The sequence below is a fragment of the Pseudopipra pipra genome, chromosome 1 (assembly GCF_036250125.1).
Source record: "Pseudopipra pipra isolate bDixPip1 chromosome 1, bDixPip1.hap1, whole genome shotgun sequence".
Lineage (NCBI taxonomy): Eukaryota > Metazoa > Chordata > Aves > Passeriformes > Pipridae > Pseudopipra > Pseudopipra pipra.
This window is the reverse complement of record NC_087549.1, coordinates 42,575,335-42,601,947: the sequence shown is the minus strand read 5'-3', so window position 1 is coordinate 42,601,947 and position 26,613 is coordinate 42,575,335. Positions and strand designations below refer to the sequence as shown.

The following is a 26,613-nucleotide window of genomic DNA, read 5'->3' as shown; positions in this document are numbered from 1 at the left end:
GTTTGAAGTTAATACGTAAAAGAAACAGCGGACTGATGTATAAAATGATTGTAAGCGCACAGTAACAAACTCACTCTTTCATTACCAAATGGTCACAATAATAATAAAAATGAATTTCACATTTCCTTACTTTGGGGGTGGCTACACTTGTCCAGGAAAGGATTGTAACCACTATTTCCACCACCATGTAATGAATCCCTTCACCTCCATTATTTCCAGAAACAACAAGCTGCAGCAATGGACCAAGCCACTGCTTCGCATAAGGCCGGAATACCTATGGAAAACAGTAATCTCTTATTCAGTAAACACTACAGGTAAGACTGCTAAACCAACCTCTTAGCACTTTGCTTAACCTACAGAGCAACAACCACAAAAACTTTTAAGTAAAAAATATCCATAACTACATTTCTCACTTGCTTAGAAACCTTTAACCAATTATTCACAGAAAGTTAATTATTTCACTAGGGCCCAGACAATATGGCTCACACACCAAAAACTCTGTCTCTAAAGGACTTGAGAGAGAATGACATTTCAGACAGCTTACTAAGAAACTAGCATTAAATAGGTATAAAGTTTCTTGAATTAATTCTGAAATTCAGCATTTTTGGGTTTGGAATACTTCAGACAGAAATATTATACTTTAAAATCACTGTATGAAAGAGGTTATCACTGTATGAAATAGATTGAGAATGTTTTACCCAAGAATGAGAGTTAGAAAACATATTATGCTATCTTATTATCTTTCTGCAACAAGAACATCATTTAGCTCAAAGTGTTTCCATAAGACTCAACTGTGACCATTAATAAAACATTATATTTGCTCCTGCAAAGATGGCAAGTACAATCAGCCAATACTTCTTGCCTGTATCAATGAATAAATTACTTGTAGTTTACAGAAGACATGCATTGTGGACACCCTCTACTTATAGCAGTAGAGTTTGGGAGAAGAAGTATTAATATTACATTCAAAATACTGGCACTATCTTGAATTTTGGCCTATATACGTGCTCCCTTTTATCAGGACAAACTGCTTAATTTGAATGCCCTAAAGGTCTCAGCTGATGAAGTATTTTACTCTGCAAGAGTTACACAGTTGATATTATAATACAACCTCTTACGTTAACAGAAAAAAAATTACCAAAAATTACTCACATCCTCAGTATTAACAATAAGTTTTGCTATGAAGAGGCGAATATTTAATGGTACTGATGGGTTTCCTAATTTGCCATGCAGAAATTTCATCCAAAGAGGAAGATCTACTGGAACTGTCCCCTGATATTTAAGAGAGATGAGCAAAAATCAAATAACTTTTTGCACCAAACAGGAATATCAAGCCAAAAAGCCCCCAGCTCAAACCACACAGATTGCACTATAATACAGCCAAGAAAATTAATAAATTAAGAGATTCAATCATGACTCCCTTTTCCTGGTATCATCAGTGGAAAAATGCCAGCTTTTTGGTTAATACTGGCCTCTTCCACTTTGGGCGTGATCTGGTTCCTCTGCATATGTTTAATCAGAGTGGTCATAGAAGCCATACATTCATGCTGGTTGAATTCGTCCATTTCCAATTCCATCTCATCATTTAAAACCATGTATTCTGTGGGCTCCTGAAAAAAAAAAATGTTACTACGAATAATAACAACACTGTATTTCCTTTTGAATGATAATCCTGCCATAAGTCATTCTGATCTTATCTGTGCTTACTGATTTGACTATACTCTCAGCGTGCGCAACAGGGAATAATACATCAAATGGGTTGCTCAAACGGACACCTCCCAGATATTCGTACCGGATCTGCACATCTTTGACTTTTTGTGCCAACAGAGGTTAACTTTATGTTAATCCGACTTTACTACCTGCCAGAACAGGTGTGGCAAATGCTGAAAGGAGGAAGAGCTAAGCTGAACCTCACAGAAATTATTTCATTTCATAGCTCAAAGAATACATTCCAAAGAGGGAAAAGCCTTATTCTTATGGATGTTTTTTTTCACACTGACTAGCATCCACAGCAGCCTTCTTCTGCCACACAGAGTAAATCACAAAAGAAAATTGTTTAGTTAGAAATTACAACACTACTACACAAAACAGAAGCGTACTTTCTATCTGCTTAACTTTTCTGCAGCTAAAACACCTCCTCGTTCCAAAACATGGGAAGAGTTTATGTTTACCAATGTTAACAGTTATTTTGACAGATTAAATCTTCAGTGTCTATGATACTTTTACAAGCTTTATGTTTCATATCAAACATCTATCCTATCAGTAATTACTGTTGATGACACATCTTTTGATTGCAGAAGAAACACAACTTCAAGTCTGGGAGGAACAGCATTTAATATCTCCCAAGATCAATAGTTAAATACAAGGTGCCACAACAAAAATAATGAAGCACTTGATTATTATTATTATTATTATTATTATTATCAAATGCATGCAATCATCAGCAGCTATGCCTGAGAGCAGTCACGAGACACCTTTTTACAACTCAGGCTGGACTTCGCTCACACTACTCAGCTTTAGAAACTCAAGGTAAGGCACTGTTTTTTTCCAGCTGTAGACACTGGAGAGAGGCAAAAAGAAAAGTGACTGACAGAAAATAGTGCAAGTCCCCTCCCTCATCTTCTGAAGGAACCCATTTTCAGTCAGATAGAACAAATACAGGAGACTAGAGGCTTCTCTTTCTCAACACCAATAAGTACACGCAATTACAAGAAAGCATAAAACTTTTCTTCCTCACAGCATATAAGTCACTAAATTACCTTTCTCCTGAAATGAGTGCTGCTAGCTGTAGCATCTTGGGAGCTATAAGAAAAACCTTGGACTCCAGTTGAAAAATCAAATTGACTCATTTCCTCACTCAAACTGCTATCCATCATGTATGATGAAGAAGCTAAATACTTGGGTTCATCTAGATAGGAAAAAACAGTAGACCATTAATCAACATAATTACATGAAACAAGTCTTTTTTGGCCACTAAAACTTGAGGGTGGCTGTGAATTGATCGTTAGATGAAATACATTGATTGCTTTTATTTGTTTCTGCTAGTGTAGAAGCCAATTAGCAACACAACAACAAACACTGTATGAAAGCTAAGAAAGCATTTTTTCAAAGTCATAAATGACTCTCATACCCTGACTGCTATTCCCTGCATCCCTGGCCTCCTTTCTTATAGCAATGTACCGCTTCTTCCTTTCCAGAGGCACCTAAACAGCAAGAAATAAAGTTGAAATTACTTAATTAATTCTTTAAATTAATTTTTTTTAAAAGTTACAGATTATTTATTTATAGAACTCCCAAAACATTATCAAAACCATTTAACATGAACAAAATCCCATGTTGTAAATTATCATAATTAATGCTGCAGAACAACAGCTAAATTACTTATTCCTACAGCTGTTCATTACCAGAGTAAGTATGCTAAAAAGTATGTTAAAGTTACGTGTATGGTGGCTATGTTCTAAATTTCAAGTATGGCTTTCTCTCACAAAAGTGTATTTTAAAACATTAGAGGAATAGTCCATTCTTTTATCCTTTTTCTCCATATGTGAGAATTGACCTGGTCTTCACTGTTAAAGTCATAACCCTTTTTTAATTAGGACCACTAAAGGCCAGAAATTTCACTCACCTCAATTTCTACAGGAAATGTATATTGACGCTTCAAGTCTATCAAGTTTTCAAAAATCAGCAAGTTCTGCAAACCAAAGCATGTAAGGAAATAGCAAAATTATAATGCTGCACACAATAACAATTGCTTTGAGTGGATTTTATTTCTTCTTAAAAAATGTACAATGTAGAAAATACAGCATGTTTTCTCCTCTAGATCAATACTTCAAAGAAAATTTTGCTATTCAGCTCCTCAAGAATTCACAGCACAGAATGTGCTCTGTAAAAAGAGTGTCTCTTATTCAAGTATATTCCAAGCACTGGAAAACTTGGACAACAGGGTTTTTAACTTCACATTTTAGAAAACTGATTGAGAGTAGAAGGAAAACAGGGCAAGTATCACTACTTCACCCATAAAAAAGGATGGTAAAACTTCCATCAGCAATTCAAACTGCAGCAAGGATTCAAGACAGTCAGCTAGCACTCCCTTCTATTGCCTCACTGGGTAGTTTGTTAGTATAATTTCATGTCATTCAGGTTTCATTCTTTGATTTATTGCTATCAGGCAACATCACTTTGTGTTTCATGCTCTGGAAGCCTTCTAACAGCAACGACTGCTCCTTACCTTTTCTGATTTTTCTGTAAAAAGAAAGCCTTGATAAAATTTACTTTCAGTGAAGACACAACTGATGACAGCAATAGCACAATTATATGCTGCACAGTGATACTGTCTCCTCTTCTCCAACAGCTGACTCTCTCCTGCCATGTTTTCTGTAAATGCATCATAGCATGACCTTAAAATACAAACAGGCAAGAAAACACCATCAGAAGTGTTTTAAGAAACATGGGAAGGGTCCCAACCAGAGACCAGTGAATCAACAGAGTTTCAAGACAGCAGTATCAGATTAAGCCACCTCAGACTTGTTCAAATTCTCCACAAGTATACTGCCCTAAAATGGAACCATCCATCAATGACAAAGATGCCTTCCCCAAGTATTTACACAACTGTCATCAGGAATTTGATGACAGATAATGTTCAGGTAAGATGGAGATATGTTTTGATGCCTACATAAATTTCTCTTATGGTCCCTTGCCACAAAACTGTGAATGGATGTGCATGTTAAACTATGCTACACATCAGCAGGATAAAAACTAGTTTAGATGTGATTTTTATAGGTCTTTGGCCCAAAGCCATTTATAGCTCTGCAAATCATAGCCAAGAAATTATTTGAAGTCCTCATAGGACACAGTGTTGTAAAATAAAATAAAATCAAAGCAAAAAGCAATTCAGATATCTTAAATATTTCTCCGAATAGTAAACCAATTAAATAATACTAATTAGCATACATATTCAGTATTTCTCTTTTGTCCCCCTCTGCAGTGGTGATTAAGTCAAATTACACCTACTGAGTGTGCTGCTGCATTATGAAATGTAATGGACAATCCATCTTCTCATCAATCATATAAATACCAATTTTACAACACAGAACCATACTCCACATAGAATTGTAAGTATACCGAAACTAAAATTATGAAAACACAAATTAAAGGCCAAGAATCGTACTGAAAAGGTAAAATAAATGCACAAGATTAACAAATAGGAAAAAAAAGGACAAAAACAGGAGGCAAAAGTTATCCTGACATATGCTAGAGATCATTCTATCAATGCAAATTCAGTATTGTGTATTTCATTTTCCCTTGAACAAATCCATCTTTTGTTTCACATGGTCTACTTAAAAAAGTGTGTCTGGCCAAAACCTAATTAGAAAGTTACAAGTAAATAAAATAAATAATAGTCTTACTTTATAAGTGTCTTGGTAAGTTCATTTCCTTCTACGCTCATGGAGCCACGGTAAGCTTGGTTAATTTTAGAGTCCTTGGAGTAAACATCTTCTTTTGAAAGACGCACATACATCACTTCTAGCAGCTTGTAATACCCCATTTTCTTGGTGACTTGTGTATCGAAATTATATTCATTGGACTAGAAACAAACAAGTAAAACCTCAGAAAGAGATTTCCTGGATCCTGCCCTTTTTAAGTAGCTCCACAGTTACTTCAGGTTTCTATTAGACAGCCTTTAGCTTACTTCTACATTTCAAAACAGAGAAAAGAACTGATGATAATAAAAGACTGACAAATTCTGAGCTTCTGTGTAGTACAGTTATTAAAACTGTGTTGACCTGTGTTTATCAGGTGAGCTGTCTTACCTACAATTGGCCTAAATTATTATAAGGATAGTGGAGGAAAATAAGCACCATACTGGGTACTATTCATGAGTTTCTTTATGCACCTCACTGGTGCCAGCATTTACAGCCATGGAAACATGGTGGAGATGACTTTATAGACGTTTTGGCTTTAACTGTTACTCAACTTGGATCATTTCAGCATCTTGTTTGTCCTGCTGCCTTTAAACAGGTGTACCAGCAAAACCATGAGAGGGAAGAACTAAAGCAAGAGCAGAAACCTTCACTGGCAACAAAATCTTTGCATGTACTGTTAAATTGGAAGACAGGCTGTAAATAGAGACAGGAAGATATGTGATCCTTGCTGAAGAATCTTTGCAATGACTAGAGATGTATTTATTTCTCTAGAAGTAATGTACCTAATTTCAGAGCTTTCATTACGGAGCTTGAATATCTCAATCCTACAATGTAATAACAGGTTACAATTTTATACAGTTTTTATATTTCAAAGTTAGAATGTGTTTTTGCTTTTGACAGAATTTCAGATCCCTTTAGATATATACAGATAACATTCTAACTCCAGTTTTTATACACAGTAGATATGCAAACCTGCACTAACTTCAATGGAAAAGTGTGTTGGGGAATAAGGAAAAGTTTCTCAGTAACAATCAAACTATGTAACTGGCACAAACTTCCATTTCAAGATACAGAAAACTGGAAAGCAAGTGGTTTCCATTAGTGTTTCATTCAAAAGCAAGACATACGTATCAACACCTGCATTTTATTAGATCTTCCCTAATCCTAAAAAAAAAAAACTAATTCATACCTTTGTAAACCTGGAATTAAGTGTATCCATAGCCTGTACTATAATTTTGCCAAAGAATTCTCTCAGTGCATCCAAGCTGCAGTGCCACAAGAGAGTAAGCAGGGAGCGATCCATAAATGCTTGACGAGTAGTATTTGAAAGAAGTTCTTCACTCTGGAACATTTTGTGAATGGTGTCCAACAGTATCACTTGTTGGGCAGTGGTGCTCCTAAACAAGATGGAAATCTCAAAATGAAAACTCTTTCACCAGACTTCATTTATGTCTCAAATCCTTGCGACATTTGAATTTTTTACTATCTGCATTCATACCCCTCTTGGATTATCTTGCAAGACATGCAAGATCAGGCTGAATCACCACTTATTGTGGAGATCTCAAAAAAACCAAAAAAGCCACAGCCCTCAGCTTCTTAGTCTGCAACAGATGGTAAACTTTGTGCATCTATAATAATTTCATCCCAAAGCAAACATCAGCTTTCTCAGCTCCTTTTTACCGAACAACATAAACAAATAATTTATCTGGTATATGTGACGAATGTAGGCAAACGAAGGAAAAAAGGAGGACACTTCACTGTTATAAGGTTGTCCAGTGGCCTATTCGAGTGTTCCACTACTAGATGAACTGTTGTTCTGAAAAATTTTACTAGGGCTAAAATTTGAAAAATTGGATTTGGGCATAAGGTCCAGGAAAATATACAGTCATTACTTAACAGCCAATCAGGAACAGAAATGTTTGGTTTAGAACAGACTGAAGAGCTCTTCTGCAGACAGAGCATGTTTGTGTCTATGATGTGGCAGCCTGGAAACATTCAATTAAATGTGCTGTTGTTTTTCCAAAGAGGCTGAACAAAGTAATTCACTGTCATCATTAAGTGCTATCAACTTAAGTGATCATATGGTTATACAGGGATAGTAAATATGTAACACACAATTACTACAGTCAGTTGAATTGTGAACCACCTAATTTACAGAAGGCTTTTCAAATTTGCACAGGCACTGGAAGTGTAATCTGGAAACTGGTGTCACTTTTTCATACTTCAGAAATACTTCAAAAATGTGAAGACAAAATCAAAGTCTGAATTAAAACTATTATGTAAATAATAGTGTAAATCATCACTACTACAAGGACAATAAAATTCAGGAAGCACATTTGCTTCAGCAAAAATTCAATGAGAACAAGAGCAAAATCCAATAGACTAAACTCACCTTCTCGAAATTTTTTTGAAGCTGGCTTGAAATAAGTCCTCCATGAAATGTCTGTGGTCCCTACAGAGGATTTCTGTCATCAGTTGCAACAACATTGGACTCTGAGACAATTCTAATGCATCTAACAACTGAAAAAGAAATAATGTATAACTTAGAGAGCCACACTGGATAAAATCAAATCAATCTAATGAAGTAATTATTTTTTAATACTGAGCAGAAGCAAATGCACAGAAGTGTTTATTTAATGTGCATCTGTAGATTAATCTTCTGGATAAAGACATAACTCATAAACAAAAAGCTGATTGCCTTATGTGAACTGAGAATCTCTCTCTTTAATTCCAGATCCTGTTTCTAGATGTAGTTCACTTTGGCTTCTAATTATGTATTCGTTAAAAATACTGACCTTCTTAATGCAGTCTACGTAGTTATTGTGCTTCAAGGTTCCTTTGGGAAATTCATCAGACCTCATGGGAAAATTGAAAGCTACAAGTTGATCAAGAGCATTCTTAAGGTCATTAAGTTTTTCTCCTGTCAAATTAGTGAAGAACGGGAGAATTATCACTGCTTGGCCCTGAAGGGGAAAAAACAAACCAAAATCAAACAACTGTTTCACATTTAAAAAAAAAGTTAATCCCTAACTATGAAGCCAGCTGAATAGGACCACAAAACAGCACCAGTGGCCGTGTTTACTAATTCAATGGCTTGGTGTACTGATAAAAATATGTTATGTAGCTGCTCATCTTTCCAGCTGTATAGAAAACAGCTTTGGTCACTGTTGAGTGGGAGTTAAAAGCTAATTAATATCTCACAGCTGAAATGGCTAGGAATAATATCCCATTGTTCTTTTAAGCAAGCACTCATTCTCACACAAGTCGCTGATTTAATGCACCACCTCACAGCCGAAACAAGATCCCAAACTTTATTTATTTCAAATGCATGGGAAAGTACAAAACTCTGTCTAATTAAAGGTAGGCTGGCTGAGAAGCAACTACGCAAAGCTGCTTCATAAAGTACAAAATTTTTTAATATTCTACTCCAACCCTTATGTTCCAGCATCTTTTATAACTTCCGCTTTCAGTATGCAGTACTTTATCTCCCTCTCCCGACCAAGCCACATATAGCAGCTAATCCATTAGTACTGGTCTCATACTTGCAGACATGAACATTAAATAATGACAGATGTTCATAATTTGACCTGTAGGAAATGCCACTTCTTACTAAAAGTCTGATTAACCATCATTTCTCAAATGAACACTTCGGAGTTCTAAACAATTTGCTGACAGTAATTTTTTTCCTAAAAATTACAGGCCTTTCATCTGAGCAAGGGAAAAAAAAAGCCCACTTTAAACCAAAACATGGTATCTGAGATACTGTCCTACTGTAATACTGTCTGAAGGACAAAAAGGATGATGTACAAGTTTTAGTATGTTGAACAGAAGAATAAAAAATAGAAGTGGTGTCTGTGCTGTAATTTAAGCCGAAGAACAGGGAATTCCATGAACAACTATCATTCTAATCTGGGGAGGGTAGGGAAGCCATTGAAGTGAGCAATTTACCTTAAGATTTAAGCCTAAACTCTGATCAGTGAGTAGACTGGTATAGGTATTAAAAACAGCTGTAAATGCTTCATGATTGGTATTGAAAGAAACCGAAGAGTCTATCTGGAAAGAAAGAAGAAATAAAAATATTTGTGGTTTTTTTTTTAACTAATCAAAGAGATTTGTATTAATGAACAATAAAAAGCCCGTGAGCTATAGAATTGTTTATTTCCAAAAATATACTGAATTAACAGAAAGTACATAAAGACTGATTTTGGTTTTAAAAGGACACTCAATAAGAATTCTGAAAACTCCTACACAGTACAAATAAAATCATAATGTTGGATATTTTTCAGTTAAAAAACCATTAAGCTCCCTCTCAAAGACAAATTTCTTACTAGTCACTTCACTGCCAGATAACACAGCAATACAGTTCGCATTCTGTATCCTAACATATACCTTTAAACCAATTCAAGTTTAAAATAACTAATTATCAAAAAGAAAAATAATTCTCATATATTTGTGTACAGCTACTTTTACAAGTTCCTGAAAAACCCCAATAGGATATGCAGATAATTATGTTTTCAGAATAGAGAAAGAAAAAAACTGAGACCAAAATCCCAATGTAATGGGAAATTAAGGATTTTTAAAATAAAGATCTTTCTGCATTCTGTTGATATGGGTAGCACTCCTACATTGTGACTTTCTGAACACCAACATGACAAAGAATGTTATCAGAGGCTGCTCAGTTTCAAAGTTCACTCTCTGCACTTGCACCAATTCTCCAAAAGAGGTAGCCAAAACATGAGAACAATTTAAAAAACAAAAAAGAGAGGGAGAAGAGCAAAATCTAGTAATTTCTGCCTGTCCAAATGTATTTTGTACTACATTGATAAAAAAAATTCTGATATTCTCCAACTACTTTTTTTTTTCCCAAACACAAAGCATTAGAATGAAACAGCATTTCTTGAAAGAAAGATACAATTCCTACAGAATTAGAAAGGTTATCTGGATTTTATAAAGCAGTGCATACCTGCAGAACTTTTGCCAGCAGGGTCAAGACTGCCATTTTGCTCTCAGGAGTTGAACCTTTGGCCCACCAGCTGTCCAGTTTCTCCCAGTTTCTTAGTACAGCTGTCACCAGTTTTGCTCCTTGCTGCTTGCGTACAGCACGCTCCCTAAAACTCTGATCTAACATGCCATTCAAAATGCTACCAACCTGGAAGGAAAAAACAACAGGTAGATTCTTGCATCCCAAATTAAAAGATGATAAGATCACTTCATTAGTATGGGCAATCATTAAAAAAAAAAACCATCAAAAGCAATGCTAGATTTAAATCTCAAAAGGATATAGAAGAAGCTCTCTGCAAGAAATTAGAAGAATATTCTTCTTAAAAAAAGAGATTTCTGTCTAATTTACTCCTGTTTCAATCAGAGTTCAATGCAGCAATTCCTTCCCATACCTTTTGTGTGAATATGGAGGAATAAATGATAAGCCAGAATACCTCTAAAGATCAGTACTTGAAAATTTTAGTATGAACTGAGAAACAGCACATATGCTAACTTATTTGCATTCATTTTGGAAAAAAAACCCAACCCTGGCATAGCAAATATTAAATAAATATGTTTGAAATCTCTTTTCTTCCAAAAATAATGGTTAGTGACTTCCAAATCTGAATGCTGCATTCTCTCTCCTCTTGAATAGCTGGCAACCACTTACAAACTGGATTAATGTTATCAACCTTGTAATTTCACCAGATGTGGATGGCAGAGTAAAATAAATTATTTTCTTCTTCCTTATGTCACAAATGCATAAAACTAAAGAAGAGATATCAAATGTAATCAATAACACATTTTTTTAAAAAAAGTAGTCAAAACCAGCAGACAACAATAAAATGTTTGACCCAATTTGGCTATTTACCTCAATTAAGCTAACGGGGACTTTTCACACTATTGCCACATGGAGCCAGTGGAAATTAGTAGCGTATCATTTATCACAGTTAAAAAAGTTAATGGCATGCTCTGTACAGGAAACACTACAAAGTCATCATAAGAAATAGCCTTTTAAAACATATACATCTCTCTACAATCTAATTAAACAATTTTTGGTAGCATAAAAAATTATGCTCCAAGTGTTTTAAACTGTTACTTTCAAGTAATACCTTTAAGCATAATACTTTGGATTAAAAAGGATCCCATTATTTTTAAAAAGGTGATTCTACTTTCCTATTCTACTTTCCTGAGAATCTTTTTAAGCAAAAACGAGAGCGGACTTTTGGTCTTTTTGACACTTTATCAGAAGCACTGAAGGAAGAGCTTCTCAACTATAACATGTTTCCTTCCCAGACCTGAAAGTGAGCTCTACATCAGTAAGTAACTGCCAACCAACAGGAGAAAATCTGTTCAGCACAACAAGTGGAGCTGACACTGAGTACATGACAAGTACCCCATATTTGTTTCAGGTCAGGAGGGTTGTGTGTGTCTCTCTCTCTTTTTAATACTCTCATCTATCTCTACTCCTGTCCTGTGGACTAAATGCCCACTAGTGGTTGGAGTTCGTTTTCCAGTTTAGTTTTATCCAGAACAAATCCAGTCCACATGCTCTGGGACCGCTCTGCAATGAAAATCTAAGCACAGTAAATGGGTCCTTGCTTTGAAAGGACATTCATGATTTGAAGTAGTATGCAAAGACATCCTGATTCATAGATTCAGGAGAGGTAATAGGTAAGCACTTTCCACTCAGTTTGATTTGAGATGACAGAGTGCCTAAATAATGTCAGGTTGCCAGAGATCATGAAGATAGCACAGTAAGACAAGACAAAACAAACAAAAAAACCAACGAACAAACACCCAACCCCCCAGCCCCCGCAACCAACCAAAGAAACACAACCCCAAATAAAACCTATCAATCCATTTGCTGTCTGAAATTCAACCCAAGGCACTTCTTCCCCCACTACACACTCAGTTACACCCACTTCCAACAACAACAATATTAAAAGCGTTACTTCTAACATTCCCTTTCGATTTTGACCTTTTAAAGAAGTCCAATACCATTTGGGGATTGCTGACACATGACTCCATAAGCTGGATTATGATCACATCCAGGTTTTTCAGCAGTTGTTGATTGATGGTTTCTGAGAAGAGGCTGTAGAAATACTGCCCATGAGAGAAATTGATCAGGTGGTTCTGGGATGCTCCTGATAGCGGCACAGATAACACTACTGTGTTCAACAGCAGACTTACTAGCTCCTCACACTGTGAAAATCAAGGCACAGAGACAGAGTTATCTCAAGGAAATTACATTTCATTTGGAAACTTCCTAGAAAAGCATGGTTTTTTTAAGCTTCCATTCCAAACTTCTTTATTTTATTAGAAAGCACAACATAAAGCACTAACAGAATGCTGAAATGCTTGTTATCCACAACTGTCCCTCAATTAAGCCGGTGAATTGTTACAGCTCCTCTGCAGGAGTATGAATAACCTACTAAAAATATGGAGAGAAGACTTTCGATGAGTATTAAATTATGTTGAGTATTAAAACTGGAGAACCATATCCTACCTGGTCATCAACAGCAAAGGCCAGCTGCAGGAGTTTATCAGCTAATCGCTTACTGTTAATGTCTAATGATGGAAGAGATATCCTTTCACCCCCACGTGCAATGCCTTTATAAACAACTGAAAGAAGCTTGGAGCCAACCGAGAAATGAGGCCTTTCATCCTATGGAAACAAACAAACAAACGACAATTAATATAAACTGAAAAAAATACCATAAGGCCTTCCAATCCATCTGTATAGCTGATGAAAACACACGAACTCCAGATAATTTTCTTATAAGGCAATGCAAATATACCATGACAAGACACCTTTCTATATGAGAAGCAAGATTTGAAATGAGACAAACCTATTGCATACAAAGTTCAGAACAAACTAACAGTAATTTGGAAATCTTCAAAATATTTTGATCCTCCTCCACTTTTTCAGGTTTACTAGATTACAGAAGTAAAATGAACAGCTTAGTCAAAATGGGTGGTACACAAATGGTAAACCATGCAGCTCCTTGATTATCACTATACTACAATCACAAATCTAGATTTTGCTAAGACATAGAAGATGGATGGCAACACCTGACAGAAATTAAATAATTATTAAATACAGCCTTGCTCACAAATTCTCAGCCTTTGTGGCTGTTGCATAACCTGATTCCCTTCAACCCAAAGTAAAATAGAGATTTACTACAATGAGAAACTTAGCAGAAGGAATTTGAATAATATAGCCTACAGCTCCACCCCTCAGCTGCTCTCTATCCTGTTTTCCTGTAATTCAGACCCACTACACTGCTTCTTTATTATTGTCAGAAAATACTCCTTTTCTAATTTCCCTTATAATTTTGAATGGTCTCTGTTTAAAAGTTGTTGAAAAAATGCCTCCTTTGTAGGACAGTTAATCCTGAGTTTTTGAGTTTTCAGTCCTGTGAAACTCACTAAAAGTAAGTTTTAGAATCTACATTCTGATTTCCAGGGTCTGGAGCCAACCAGAAAAAGAACAACTGTTATGAAGATTGTTCAAACCTTAGTATTCTGCTACTCAAGATTTGTGGAATAACCATAACACATTTATTTCTGATCCCATTCAATACCAGCTCTTCGCTATTAATCTCACTTTAAACAACTTCATCTGATCTGTTCTCTGTTTTCATCCTGGCCTTTTACACAGGAAAAGCTCTTCCCTGTATACAAATATTCAACAGTATTTTCTGGATAAATAATTACCTGACTATGAAGAACAGAATGAAGCAGGCCAGATTTCTGGAGTTGCTTGCAGGCAGAAAGGACAGCACTAAACCTAACTTCATCAAAACGTGCATCTGAATTAAACAGATCAACAGAACAAAGGTCCTCAAGGCTAAAGAGAAAAGAGAAGCAGTAACATTACATTGGTTGGGAGATCCATGTGCATCCGTAGACAACAATGTTTACTTCCCCATTTTTCACGGCCAGTGGCATTTTTTCTGGATTCATGCCCACTAGAAAGTACCCACTTACCTCTGAGGTGTGATTCTTTTTTTTATGCACAGTTTCAAAGATTCCTCATAGGGAGTTTTCATCAGAGCTTTCAAGAGTCTTACTGAGACATCTGGGAGATTTTTCATGACTTGCACATCAGCTGTATTAAAGCCTATGTGTGATGGATCACACACAGTCATCACCACAAGCTCTGTGAAGGTTGCATTAAGCAGTTCCTTCTCAAGTAGCTAAAAGGAAAAAAACCCCAACATTAAATAAACCTTTAAAAATTCATTGATTTCCCTGTTTTATTCTTCATAACTTATCATTAATCCATCTATCTAAAATGAAACCAAACATGAAACAGTAACTATTCTCACTGACTTTCTCTTTTGAAATGTCTGACTTTCAATCAATTACGGGAATGCACAGAAATTTGGTATCTATAAAAATAGACATAGGATATATGCTATCTCATCAAACTGCATGTAAGATCTTTTAAGTCAACACAGGCCTGTTTCTGTCTTGAATATACACCTGTAAATCCTGATGTACACCTCTGTGCACACTCTTAGAGACTTACTGCAAACAAGAAACAATCGCAGTCTCAGAACTAAACTTTGCAGTGTAAATTTCCTAAGAGAATCATAATTGTTATATTTTATATAGTTAAATATGGTTTATACTGCATCAAAGCTAAGCAATTAAAGGAAGAATTGGACAATCTGCCTTTCAAGCAGCTACCACCTCCACACATTTAATGCCATCAGGAATCACACAGGAAATATCCATTGCAAGTACTCCATCTATAGAACACACATATTTAGCTACATGTAAAATTTGTATCTTGCATTCACTACAGATTTCAGTGCCTACCTTCCAGAAATCCTGCTGGCACAGTTCCAGGATCGTGGTGACAAACTCCATGATTCGGACTATAATGGTACACTTGCTGTAATTGTACACGTCTCTCTCCTGGGGACTGAACATGCTGCCTTTCGAACTGCAATCAAAGCACTGCTCTGCTGCGTGGATATCGTGCAAAGCAATAGTTTCAAGGAAGAACTGCCCAGCTTCCAAGAATGAGGAAGTTTCATTTACACCTAAGAAGAATCACACTAAGTTGAAATGATACAGCCGCTCTGAACTTCTAAATATATTGTTTTGTGCTTGGAAGAAAACAGTCAGGCTGAGGTAACAAACAGAAAGGCATTGCATCTCACACCAATGTTTTCTGAAAGTCCTATATTGGTTCTAAATATTAATATTGTGGGCAATAAAGGGCAGTGCTCTATTTAATGATCACTACAAGCACTGATCAGTACAAGCACTTATTAATGATGATGACTTGGGCAAATGTAAAAAAATGGGTAAAAATTTTAAATCCCTCGTTTTGAATGACTTAGCCCTATGCTAACTGCATCCAACAATGATCTTACAGTACTGTTTTAAACCAAGACAGAGATGACACTGACAGACCACCTGAAACTTGTACAAGACTTCACATATAAAGTAGCTATGCAACTGTACTATCAGTGATCAAAACTATTTTGTTTAGACTGACCTGCAAGAATAATTAAAAGAAAAACCTTTTGGGAGGCTCAATGGCTACACAACATATTATTAGGTACGTCATCAAAATTCAAATACAAGGCTTTTGGACCTGATGCTGTTGATGCATCAGGAACTGAAGAAAAGTAACATGCACAGGGCTTGAAGTGAAAAGGTGACTTCTTTCATTGTTTTCTGATAGCTGTCTCCAGACATTATTAAGGAGCAGGTAAAAAGCTTCGGAAGGATTTAAAAAAAAAAAAAAAAAAGATCTATTGCTCTTCCCAGCAGTGGGAAATTAGCTCCAGAAAATAATTTTTGAGGATGGGATAGAGTAAAAGAAGTTGCTGGTAAGTAGATGTCTCAGAGATAGAAATGCAAAGACATATTTCTAGGACTAAAAAGAAACATTTTTAAGATACAAAGTACTTCATAAAAAAACATCCCACTACAACTGTCATTGAAAACTTCCCACATTTACAAAAAAAACTTCAAGTCCAAGTTAAGTACTCATCTTGGATGGACTCTGTGTAACACACATGAATGAACCTCATGCAATAGATAATCACTCACCCAGTATTTCACAAGGTTTGATCATTCGCAGGTCAAAGAATGTATTGTAGCAATCCAGTGCTGCTAAGAACATATCCATCCACTGCATGACAGCCTGTAAACTGAAGGGTTGCTGCATACCATGGAGAGTTGGCTGAGAAAGGATCCCAGATGGATTTCTGGCATTAGTGCCACCTCCTTCAAATTTATTAATAAGGAAAGAAACATCTCTGGTTTTTAGAATATCAGCCAGCCAAGAAGACGGAGACTTGTTTCCTGATAGAAACAGAAATATAAATTCTCTAGGAAAAATGCATTTCAAACTAGCAAGGAATTAGAGGCAAACGGACTAACACACACAAACTTTGTGTTTTAAAGTGGGTCTCCTAGCAGAAAAGGTATTAGTTCTGCTTTAGCCTTGGTCATATTGTTAAAATTACCCATAAGGAATAGGCCAATTTGTAAGATGTTTCCACTGGTCCCCCATCAGCAAATTCTGCCTTTTTAGCTGGATACTACAGCAGTTTTGGGCTTGGAAGTTCTCTGTCCTGCCTGGGAGGAAGTCCACCACAAAACCCTCTTCTATGCCCACAAACCCTGAGGTTCCCACAATACCTGACTTGCACTATAAGCAACTACTCACTTTCTATTTAACAACACTGAATGAAGAGATATTTACTTCAAAAATAATTTTTCTTGCATGGAAAACACGAAGGAAAGGCATGCACAATACTTAAAAAGCAAAGATAATAGTGCACTGTGATTTAAAATACCTGGTAATAAAGGAACAAATTCATAGAAGAGCTCCATGGCTTTATGTCGGCACTCTGTCTGAGGTCGTCCACACTGCACTAAGAGCCACATCACAACATCCAGAAGACACACTGACTTAGTAGCTGGAAATCCTCTGCAAAGAAGTATTAGGGATTAACAATCCTCTTGACATCTACCAAGAAGCCACAGTCTTCCAGTTGAAAGAGATCAAAATGTTCCATGAGCACCACGGCATTTTATCTGTCTAACCACAACCCATTTGCACTACAAGGAAGAGCTCTTCTACAAGCACGTCTTTCTCTTCTCCTCACTCTGCTTTGGATCCCCAGACTCTACTTTGGATCCCCAGAGCATAGTCCTTGTAGAAACAATTTACAATGCAGAATCAAGTATCTTCGCTTCTCTTTGTAACTCAGAGATGCAAAAATGGAGATTAAAGTTTAAATAAGCCTGCACAGTTTTTCTCCATTCCCCTAATTATCCAGTCTCTTAACTTATCAAAAACAACATCAGTGACCCAAATCTAGACCCAACTTGCCAATTTTTTAAGATCACACAATAATTTGGGTAAAAAGGGACCTCGGGAGATCTCTAGTCCAACCTCTTACTCAAAGCAGGGTCAGCTATGTGATCAGACCAGGCGACTCAGAGCTTCATCCAGCCTGATACTGGATCCATTTTTTCTTCTTCCACCTTTTTAGTTACTGCTCTTTAATTGCTGATCATCCTGTTGCAGCTTGTTCTGCTTCTGCTAACACTTAACAGCAGTAAGAAAGGCTTTGGAGGAGTTTCCTGCAAGTGCTGCTTTGTAGCACCATTGCTAATGTTATTATGAACACTGCTGTGAGGGAAACATGCTTTTCTTTTCTGCCTGTCCTTGCTAAACTACAGCAAATTCACCATGCTGCAATAAAGAATGACCATCATGATCCTCTCATATTATGTCCAGCATTTTCCCACCAGTGGTTCAACAGATATACCAGGACATCTGTATCAGCAACTGCCATAGGACGAATTCCTCATTCAGAATCCCAAGCATTTAATGGAACTACTGACATAATTCATTAAAATGTAATATTAAAAAAAGGAAGAGGCAAATTGCTGACCGTGGTACTCGTCGTTTTCCTTCCTTGTTCAGAGAAGGGGCTTTATGCTTGATGATGCGCTTCAGGTGATTAATAGCATCACAACATTGTTGTGCAGTACCTGTTAGAAAGAGAGAATTACCATCTATAAGTAAATTCCAGTAATCTGGTTAAATGAATCGAGATATTAGCACTATAGACGCAGTGCAAGAGACTTACAGAGAGGATAATGTCTATCAGCTCCACTACTCTGTGCTTCTACAGTAAATTTTTCAAGAGTGCAGAGCAAAATGATGAAATAGCAGACAGGTCAGCATGGCCTTAGCCAGCCCTGGAGCCTCCAGTATGAATATGTATTCTACTTTCCGTGATTGTGCTTAGAGAAACTAAAAATTTCCCATATGAGAATTTCTTTTAGGGCCACTTCTATCACAGCCTGAACTATTCCTCTGAAAGACATGAAGCTTTGTTACACCAGTTCTTGGGTTTATGTTCTAATTACTATTAACTGATGAAAGTTAGAGCATTTAAAAAAAAAAAAAAGAAAGAAGAGTAGATTTATTGAAGAATCGCTAGTACTGTGTAAGAGGTCATAGATTCTTCACACATCTTCATACTGTTAAACAGAGTAATGACAAAGCAACCACGAAAGGGTATTACAAAATGGGGGAAATCTTTCACAAAATACAAAGAAATGTCAATTTTTGGAGCATTTTGTTTGTTATAAAAGAGTAGACTAAGATTCTCATCAAGCTACATTTTACATTGTGTAAGTGCAAAACCAGGACTCAAATCTGAAGGACTAGTAGCATTTTTAGTGTTATTACAAAATTGTAAATCATAATACATATGATAAGGTTCTTTATCCTGAGCTCAAAATATTCCACCTTTATACATTGCAAGGAGTTGATTCAAAGAGTTCCTAACTAGATATCAAATGACCTCTCTACCAGTAATGAAAAATAATTCTTTCTTTGTTGCAAAGGGAAGCACATTTACTTTTCTTACAGTTACAGTTTTTCTTTTTTAACCCAAGATTCAACAGGATGACTTTTTTCTTCATTCCATAGTTCATTAACTATAGCTCACCTAAGGATTTCTCATCTGTATGGGCTAAGGCCAGACTTTCCAGAAAAACAACCAGGGCTTCAAACACAAACTGCTCCACCAGAGAATTTTCTTCCCTTTAAAAATCCGGAAAAAAATTAACAAGAAACATGAGCAGAAGAAGCACTAAGCGTGAAATTCTAACTAAAGATCACCGGATTAAATACCGTAGAGATAAACTGCACAAGATGTTTTCACAAAAAAGTACATCTAAACCAGCTTAAAAACTAGCAGTGACATTTGCTGACCATCCTGAAAAGGCATAAATAATTTCCAATAAATTTGTGATAAAAAACTTAGATTTATATATTCCCCACTGGCAGAAACTACAAAATTATAATTAAATTATAATAAAAATTATTAGGCTAAGTAACTCAATTTTACAGCTACTATATGCATTAACAGAATGAGTGTCAGTGGATGACTGAGTTCTTCAATTCTTTTTAGCTCACTGAACCTTTAGTCCAAGCCAGTTACTGTTTCAAGTTCTGTTTACTCACCTAAATTCTCTGTAGATACTGTTAAAAGCGAGTGCTGCACCCAGTCTCTTGAAAGCGCTGGGGTGAAGAGCAAGACTATACAACCTTTTAAAGAGAGACTTTGTGTTTGCTGGGCTTTTCTCCTGCTGTCTCGGTGTTGTCTGCTTAATAGACCATTTCAAAAATTCTCGTATGCACTGACCACAGAAATCTCTCAAAGTGCTGTCAACTGGATCCACTATGCCACTCTGAAATTACATTTAAAAAGAGCACTGCAAGACCTCTTGACCTACTTTGCCTCCAACCACTTCAGTTCAGTGCAAAAGCTAGTTTGAAATTTAAAGCTTTTGCACCTGGTGAAAGCATTAGATACTTAGAGAAAAATTAAGCACACAACAAAAGCAACGTCCATTCAGGGGGATGAGGGGTGAATGTACTTCAGGAGTTCCTAGTATACACTGAGGATAAAGGGTGTTTCATTAATCCTATAACGATTCTAAAGATCATATAGCTGTATTTTGAGAATGACAAAGAAAGAGAAATCCATCATCAAAATCTCAGTTAAGAAGCATTAAATGGTCATTAAAAACCACTTTCTTTCTTTCAGACAATTAAGGGGCCATTATATCTGTTCATGTGTTCCTAGTTCCTTCAGTAGTAAAATGATGCTAGTTAAAAATGGCACAGAAAAAAGTGAGGAAAGACTTACGACCTACCAAGATAGCTTCCAGGAATGCCACTGTATCTTGACTCTCAAACTTTTTGTTGTTGGTAAACCAGTGAATGAGTTGCATGACTAAAGGCTCGTATAACTGTCTCGTTACCTGAAAAGAGTAAATATCAACTACATTTCTAGGATTAATACATTTCTATGCTATTTTGCTATTCAAAATATGTAAGAATAAAACCCAGTACTTTGAAAAAGGGTCTATAAAATTAAAAAAGAGCATATTACATTCCTGTATCAGGGATTAAAAAAAACAGATAGTTAAAACTGGTTACCTGTTTTCTATTCCATTGGTTTCAATGACCTCCAAACTTACTTTCAGTAAGATCCTCTGAGACAAAGCACATTGCATGCCACAGATTGATATGCCAAGACACAGTCAGGTAAACAGGGAAGTTTGTTTCTTAATCTGTATTTACATCTAAAAATCGGTCTTTACCACATACATTATTCTGTAAATCAATCTGACTGAATAATGTTCTACTGAAACATGAAGGGAAAAACACTAAATATGCTTATATATGCATGTATACATGATTATAATGCAGTGTGTATGCATCAGTTTGGACCAATCCAGACATTATTTTCCTATGGCTTACACTGAGCCACACGCCAGTAGAAGAGGTTTCACCTAAACTGGTAACACAGAACATGAAGTCCCTTTGGTCTAAAAATAGATCTGGGTGCCAGGGTCCAAACAGTAGTCTCAAAAGCCACAAGACTTGTAATTTCAGCAAAGCTGAACTTACGTGTCTGTTCTGTGCAACAAAGGAGAAATACCAAGTTCAGATGTTTGAATTAAATATATCATCCTGAGATGTCAAAGAGGCAGTTGCAAATTCTCTCCCAAATGGTTTTTCTGTGATTGCAGCTTTGCACTCATTCAGTATTGAAACAATCAATGTCACCTCAAAATAATTTATTGGAAAACAACTATAGAAATTAAATACGGTGCTGAAGAGTGCTATTGCCACAAACTCGCTGAATGAAGCTTGAAACTCAAATCTCTCTTGTGCATTTCTCTGAGTAACTCTGAACTACACTGCATTATAGAAGTCTTTGAAAAGGCCTCCACCCCATTCCCAAACTAAAACAGAATTTCAGCTTAAAAAATACATTACATTTGAGGAAAAAAAAAAGGCAACGTGTTAGGAAAACTTCTGACAGGAAAACTTCTAAATAAAACTACTAATTAATTCCCACATTTAAAGGTATTAAAATGCTTAAAAATAAATCTACTTACCTGGTCTATGTCACAAGCAAGACGAAGCAATACTGGAAATACTCGCTTATGTAAATGATACATAGGTGGGGGACCCTGATGTCCTTCTGGCATCTGAGTCGCTTTCCCCAACATATATGTGACTATGCTGTGTAGGAGCTCACACGCTGCAACCTGAAATTTAAAAATCCCTTTGGTTATGCATCCATTACTTTCACAGAGAAGACAAAACTGTGGCCAGAAGAGAGTAAGTCACAAGAAATAGTGTACTTGAGAAATCACTCCAATCTATACTAAATCATTGTTTCAGGAACAGATTGTGACCATGGAATTAATTTACGCACATACTGGCCTTTTTCCTAATATTTTAGTCTCTGTCATGGGCAGTCACATTTCAGCTAGAGAAAACTAATCACTAGAAAAGTCACCCATCATTATGTTTTCAAGGATACTTCCATTCTTGACCCTCTTTGGATATCACCATCCCAATCCAGGACAGTGAGAAAATATTTGCTTAAGTGCTCTGCTGGATTAGGCCCGCAAGTTCATAGGCTAGGCATGAGAAGAAGGCCAAACAACAATGAAGATCCACTAGTTTAAAATATTCATTTTTATGTTAAGTCTAACTCTTAAAGCACAATGCTGTCTGACAGAGCTTAGTGCAACCTCTGCTCTTCAGTTTTTAAACACTCAGAATAACATCATCATGAAAGAGCAAAGAAGTACATTGCTACCTGTGAATTAATTAAAATAGGTTTTTAGTCACAAGGAAGACATTATTTTATGTAATATTTATCAGCTAGCACAAAACAAAATGTAGAGAAAACATCAATACTTTTGTTTGTCTGTCACTTGCAGAAAGAGCCAGTTCAGTCACACGAGGCAAAAATAAATCCAAATAGATGACAGGCTTCATATCTGCAAATGGTACAGCAAAGCTCAGACGCTTTTCAGTGTCCCAGGATACACATTTCTTCATCATCTCTTCTGCAGAGGTAGCTAATGCATTTGAAAAAAGATCAAAACAAGCTTTATATCATACACATAGAGTGAGTATTTACATAGCTCAGTCAAAACAATCTGTAACCTTTCAACTTCAGTTAGATTGCCATGCAATGTTAATTCTTTATAAAGTACTGTAAAAACTGTAGCCAGCATTTCAGAAGAGAGCTCCAGCAGTCTCCAGTTTCAATATAGATTAAGTTTGGAGACAATTATAAATCCAGCAGACATTGAATCACACTTGATTTAAAATACTTCTTAAGACATCCAACTTTTGTCTTCTAATGTTATAGAAAATTCTTGAAGGTCAATCAGACAAGATCCAACATACAGACTCCTGCAATTGCACAGAACATGACTACATCCCTGGCTATCTCTTCCAAGGAAAACTGGCATACTTACTCCCTTCTCTCCCTATATTTTCATATTTGCTAATTTGGTTAACAAAGCTGACCACACTTTGTATTTAATTTCCAGGGAATAAGGCTACTTTCCAACAGTATTTATGAGTAAGTAATAGAGAAGTACATGGCAGAAAGAAATTTGATTGTAAAGGCAGAAAAAACAAATGTAAACATAAAAAGAAAGGAATAAAATTTCTATACAACTACATTAGTTTCTAGACTATCTAAATTTTGCACTGACTAAAGTGAGAACTGTAGTTAAAAGGTGAAACAGGTACTCAGGAGTTACAAACTGAGGCAAAGTTTTAAAATGGCTTTGCAGCCAGAGGGTGAAGGGGGGGAATAAATAAAACCATATACTCAGATGCATATATAATTTTTTGCCTTTAATTGTATTTTTCTACGTACTTTCTGCATTCCATAGTAAGTTGGTGAATACTTTGCTCTACTAAGCCCCAGAACTGAATAAAAGCAATTTTGTTTAAACAAGAGCAACAAAATATAGGTATCCTTGAAAAGCTCATGCATTCCCATAAAGTGATGCTGAGACCTTATTGAAATCTTCTTTCAAGAGAGACAGCAGAGGCATATAAATATTTTTATTTACATTGATAGTGTACTCACCTGTAATTAAGTTGTGGTTAATCTGCCCTCCCAAAGATCCAAGAAGGCGTGCCACTCTAGTCCTTACTGCTTCCAAGGAGGGACTGTCTTCCTAAAAAATTCAACTGATTAATATTATTGAAAGAAAAGTTACTTCTGTACAGAAGTAATTCAGTTTACAGAGTAAATGAAGGTTTCATGGCTCTCGTTAGCATAACGATTAGAAAGTAAAATGAAGAACCCAAGGGGAGAAGAACTGCATCAAACAAGAGAACAGTTTTGGTTTAATAAGCAAAAGAGGCCAAGACTGGAAAGCATTCTCATCTCATTTTGTAAGCATTCAATTGCAACTTTTCAAATAAACGTTGAAATTTTAGTAAAATTTTATTACCACAGATAACATATACCTACAGAATAACATAACAATCTAAAAAGTAGAAACAAATTGAAGCAAAAATTACTCTTTTCATTTGCTTTAATTCCAGAACACAAAATTTAGATACTGTATCTATATAGAATTACAGAATCATTTAGGTTAGTAAAGGTCATAGAGACCAATCATTTACCCAGCACTGCCACGTTCACCAGTAAACCATGTCCACAAGAGCCACATCCATGCTTTGCTTTTTGAATGCTTCCAGGGATGGTGCTTCTGCCACTTCCCTGGTCAGCCTGTTCCAATGCTTGGTAACCTTTCCCAAATATCTAATCTAAACCTCTCCTTGCGCAATTTGAGGCCATTTCCTTTTGTCCTGTCACTTGTTTCCTGGAAGACCAACCCTCACCTTGCTACAACCTCTTTTCAGGTAGTTGTAAAAGAAGAATGTCCCCCCGAGACTCCTTTTCTCCAGGGTAAACAATGGCAGCTCCCTCAGCCAACTTATTTTTATAAGCAGCCTGTATGGGATATAAAATGTACCCATTTTGCTTCACAGAATCACAGAATGATTAAGGTTGGAAGGGACCACTGCACGTCATATAGTCAAACCTTCCTGCTTAAGCAGGGTCCCTAGAGCATATGGTACAAGACTGTGTCCAGATAACTTTTGAATACCTTCAGAGAAGATCACCTCACAACCTCTCTGGGCAATCTGTTCTGGTGCTTGGTCACCCGCACAGTAAAGAAGTTCTTCCTCATGTTCAGGTAGAACCTCCTGTGCATCAGTTTCTGCCCATTGCCTCTTGTCCTATTGCTCAGCACCATCAAGAAGAGCCTGGTTCCATCCTTCTGACATCTTCCCTTCAGATACTTATAGATATTGATGAGGTCCCCTCTCAGTCTTCATTTCTCCAGGTTAAACAGGCCCAGCTCCCTCAGCCTTTCCTCATAAGAGATGCTCCAGTCCCCTCATCATCTTTGTAGCTCTCCACTGGACTTGCTCCAGGAGCTCTATGTTTAAACACCACTAGGTTGGAAAGAATTCTATATATAGGACTAAATAATAGTTTCACACCTAAGAAGAAGTTTATTCCAAGTTAGCTTGTGCACTGGAATATACAAATAAAGCTACACTAATTTTGAACTACTGGTCACTAGTCAAAGTGATGCATATGTTGGCCTCTAAAGACAATAAACCTATCCACACAAGATAATTTAAAAAAAAAGCCAAAAACTTACACATTCACAAAATTCTATGTGCATAGTGCACCACTGCTAAGCTGGTACCTAATTTTGGGTGTTGGAGCTAAATTTTTGTTGCCATAATATATCAGTCTGGAAGTGATACTGACTTACAGGATTTCTTCAGTTCCCTTTCCTTGCTTCATTTCCATTCTCACCCTAGAACAGGAATCTTTCCAGACACGCTGGTGTTACAGTTTTTTGAACTACTCTATAGAATGGGATTTATTAAACTCATCTAAGGTAGAAATAACCCTCACCAAAAAATCCAAACCAAACATGTAGGCATACAAGAAAGGAACAGAAACAGTGGGAAGCAATTAACATTTAACTCTAAAAAGACAGAGGATTCTTACCACTGAAAATGTCTTTGCTTTTCTTATACGCTGTATCACAACTTTATTATATCCCTTCTGGGCTGCTCGAGAAAGTTTCCTTACTTCCCAGTTATTCTGGGATTCAACTGATGAACAAAAAAAGAGCATATCAATCAGTTTATTGTAACAGCAACTCATGCACCTACCCATAATTTCATTAAAAAACACAACACTCTGGTTTTGCCCATTTTTATTTTTAAGATGTGACAATTATTCTTTCATTTAAATTATTAAATTATTAAATTATTAAATTATTAAATTATTCTTTCATTCTTTCATTTATTAAGGAAAACATAATATTTTAATAAGTCTCTATTAGCGAAAACTAAGCTGATTTATGCATACAAAGGACATACCACAGAGAAGTGACATATAAAATGATTATAATTAATGATTGTTTAGCAGAAGGAAGTAAATACTAGTTTAAAAAAAGAGGTAAATTTTGGGGTGTAAGGGAAGCTGTATTGTTCCAAGCAGAGGAAGTATGAAATATAGACCAAAGGTATGTCACATCCACTTCTTTAGGCATTAACTATAAAAAATTATTTTCCGCTCCCTTAAGACTACCAATTTTTTGCATGTATGTACCTATAGATGTAGAGCTTTTCAAATAACCATCAAGAAGAGGTAGAACGTCCTTGTAGTAAGGTTGCATCATATGTCTGGGGATGTGAGCTGACCAGTCTTCCAAAGCATCCAGTCCCAGATCGGCCATTGGGATACAGCTAAGGCCCAGCTTAAATGCAGTCTGT

The 26,613-nt window shown here is 36.2% G+C and overlaps 1 protein-coding gene across 2 annotated transcripts in view; it reads right to left on the bottom strand.

Moving 5' to 3' along the window:
• PRKDC (protein kinase, DNA-activated, catalytic subunit) overlaps nucleotides 1-26,613 on the bottom strand; it is an 84,085-nt gene that overhangs the window by 40,347 nt on the left and 17,125 nt on the right. For both annotated transcript variants that reach the window (XM_064653585.1, XM_064653594.1), the window contains exons 21-49: nucleotides 26,450-26,609; nucleotides 25,841-25,947; nucleotides 23,885-23,975; nucleotides 22,690-22,853; nucleotides 21,876-22,028; nucleotides 20,622-20,729; nucleotides 19,927-20,153; nucleotides 19,409-19,503; nucleotides 18,341-18,440; nucleotides 17,234-17,367; nucleotides 16,482-16,736; nucleotides 15,234-15,460; nucleotides 14,397-14,605; nucleotides 14,124-14,256; nucleotides 12,913-13,071; nucleotides 12,405-12,608; nucleotides 10,387-10,572; nucleotides 9,372-9,476; nucleotides 8,219-8,386; nucleotides 7,816-7,943; nucleotides 6,613-6,820; nucleotides 5,406-5,584; nucleotides 4,229-4,397; nucleotides 3,626-3,691; nucleotides 3,131-3,203; nucleotides 2,760-2,908; nucleotides 1,473-1,610; nucleotides 1,153-1,272; nucleotides 131-274 (exon numbers count right to left, since the gene is read on the bottom strand). In XM_064653585.1, coding sequence (XP_064509655.1) covers nucleotides 131-274; nucleotides 1,153-1,272; nucleotides 1,473-1,610; nucleotides 2,760-2,908; nucleotides 3,131-3,203; nucleotides 3,626-3,691; nucleotides 4,229-4,397; nucleotides 5,406-5,584; nucleotides 6,613-6,820; nucleotides 7,816-7,943; nucleotides 8,219-8,386; nucleotides 9,372-9,476; nucleotides 10,387-10,572; nucleotides 12,405-12,608; nucleotides 12,913-13,071; nucleotides 14,124-14,256; nucleotides 14,397-14,605; nucleotides 15,234-15,460; nucleotides 16,482-16,736; nucleotides 17,234-17,367; nucleotides 18,341-18,440; nucleotides 19,409-19,503; nucleotides 19,927-20,153; nucleotides 20,622-20,729; nucleotides 21,876-22,028; nucleotides 22,690-22,853; nucleotides 23,885-23,975; nucleotides 25,841-25,947; nucleotides 26,450-26,609 — 4,359 coding nt within the window. The remainder of the gene's footprint in view (nucleotides 1-130; nucleotides 275-1,152; nucleotides 1,273-1,472; nucleotides 1,611-2,759; nucleotides 2,909-3,130; nucleotides 3,204-3,625; nucleotides 3,692-4,228; nucleotides 4,398-5,405; nucleotides 5,585-6,612; nucleotides 6,821-7,815; nucleotides 7,944-8,218; nucleotides 8,387-9,371; nucleotides 9,477-10,386; nucleotides 10,573-12,404; nucleotides 12,609-12,912; nucleotides 13,072-14,123; nucleotides 14,257-14,396; nucleotides 14,606-15,233; nucleotides 15,461-16,481; nucleotides 16,737-17,233; nucleotides 17,368-18,340; nucleotides 18,441-19,408; nucleotides 19,504-19,926; nucleotides 20,154-20,621; nucleotides 20,730-21,875; nucleotides 22,029-22,689; nucleotides 22,854-23,884; nucleotides 23,976-25,840; nucleotides 25,948-26,449; nucleotides 26,610-26,613) is intronic.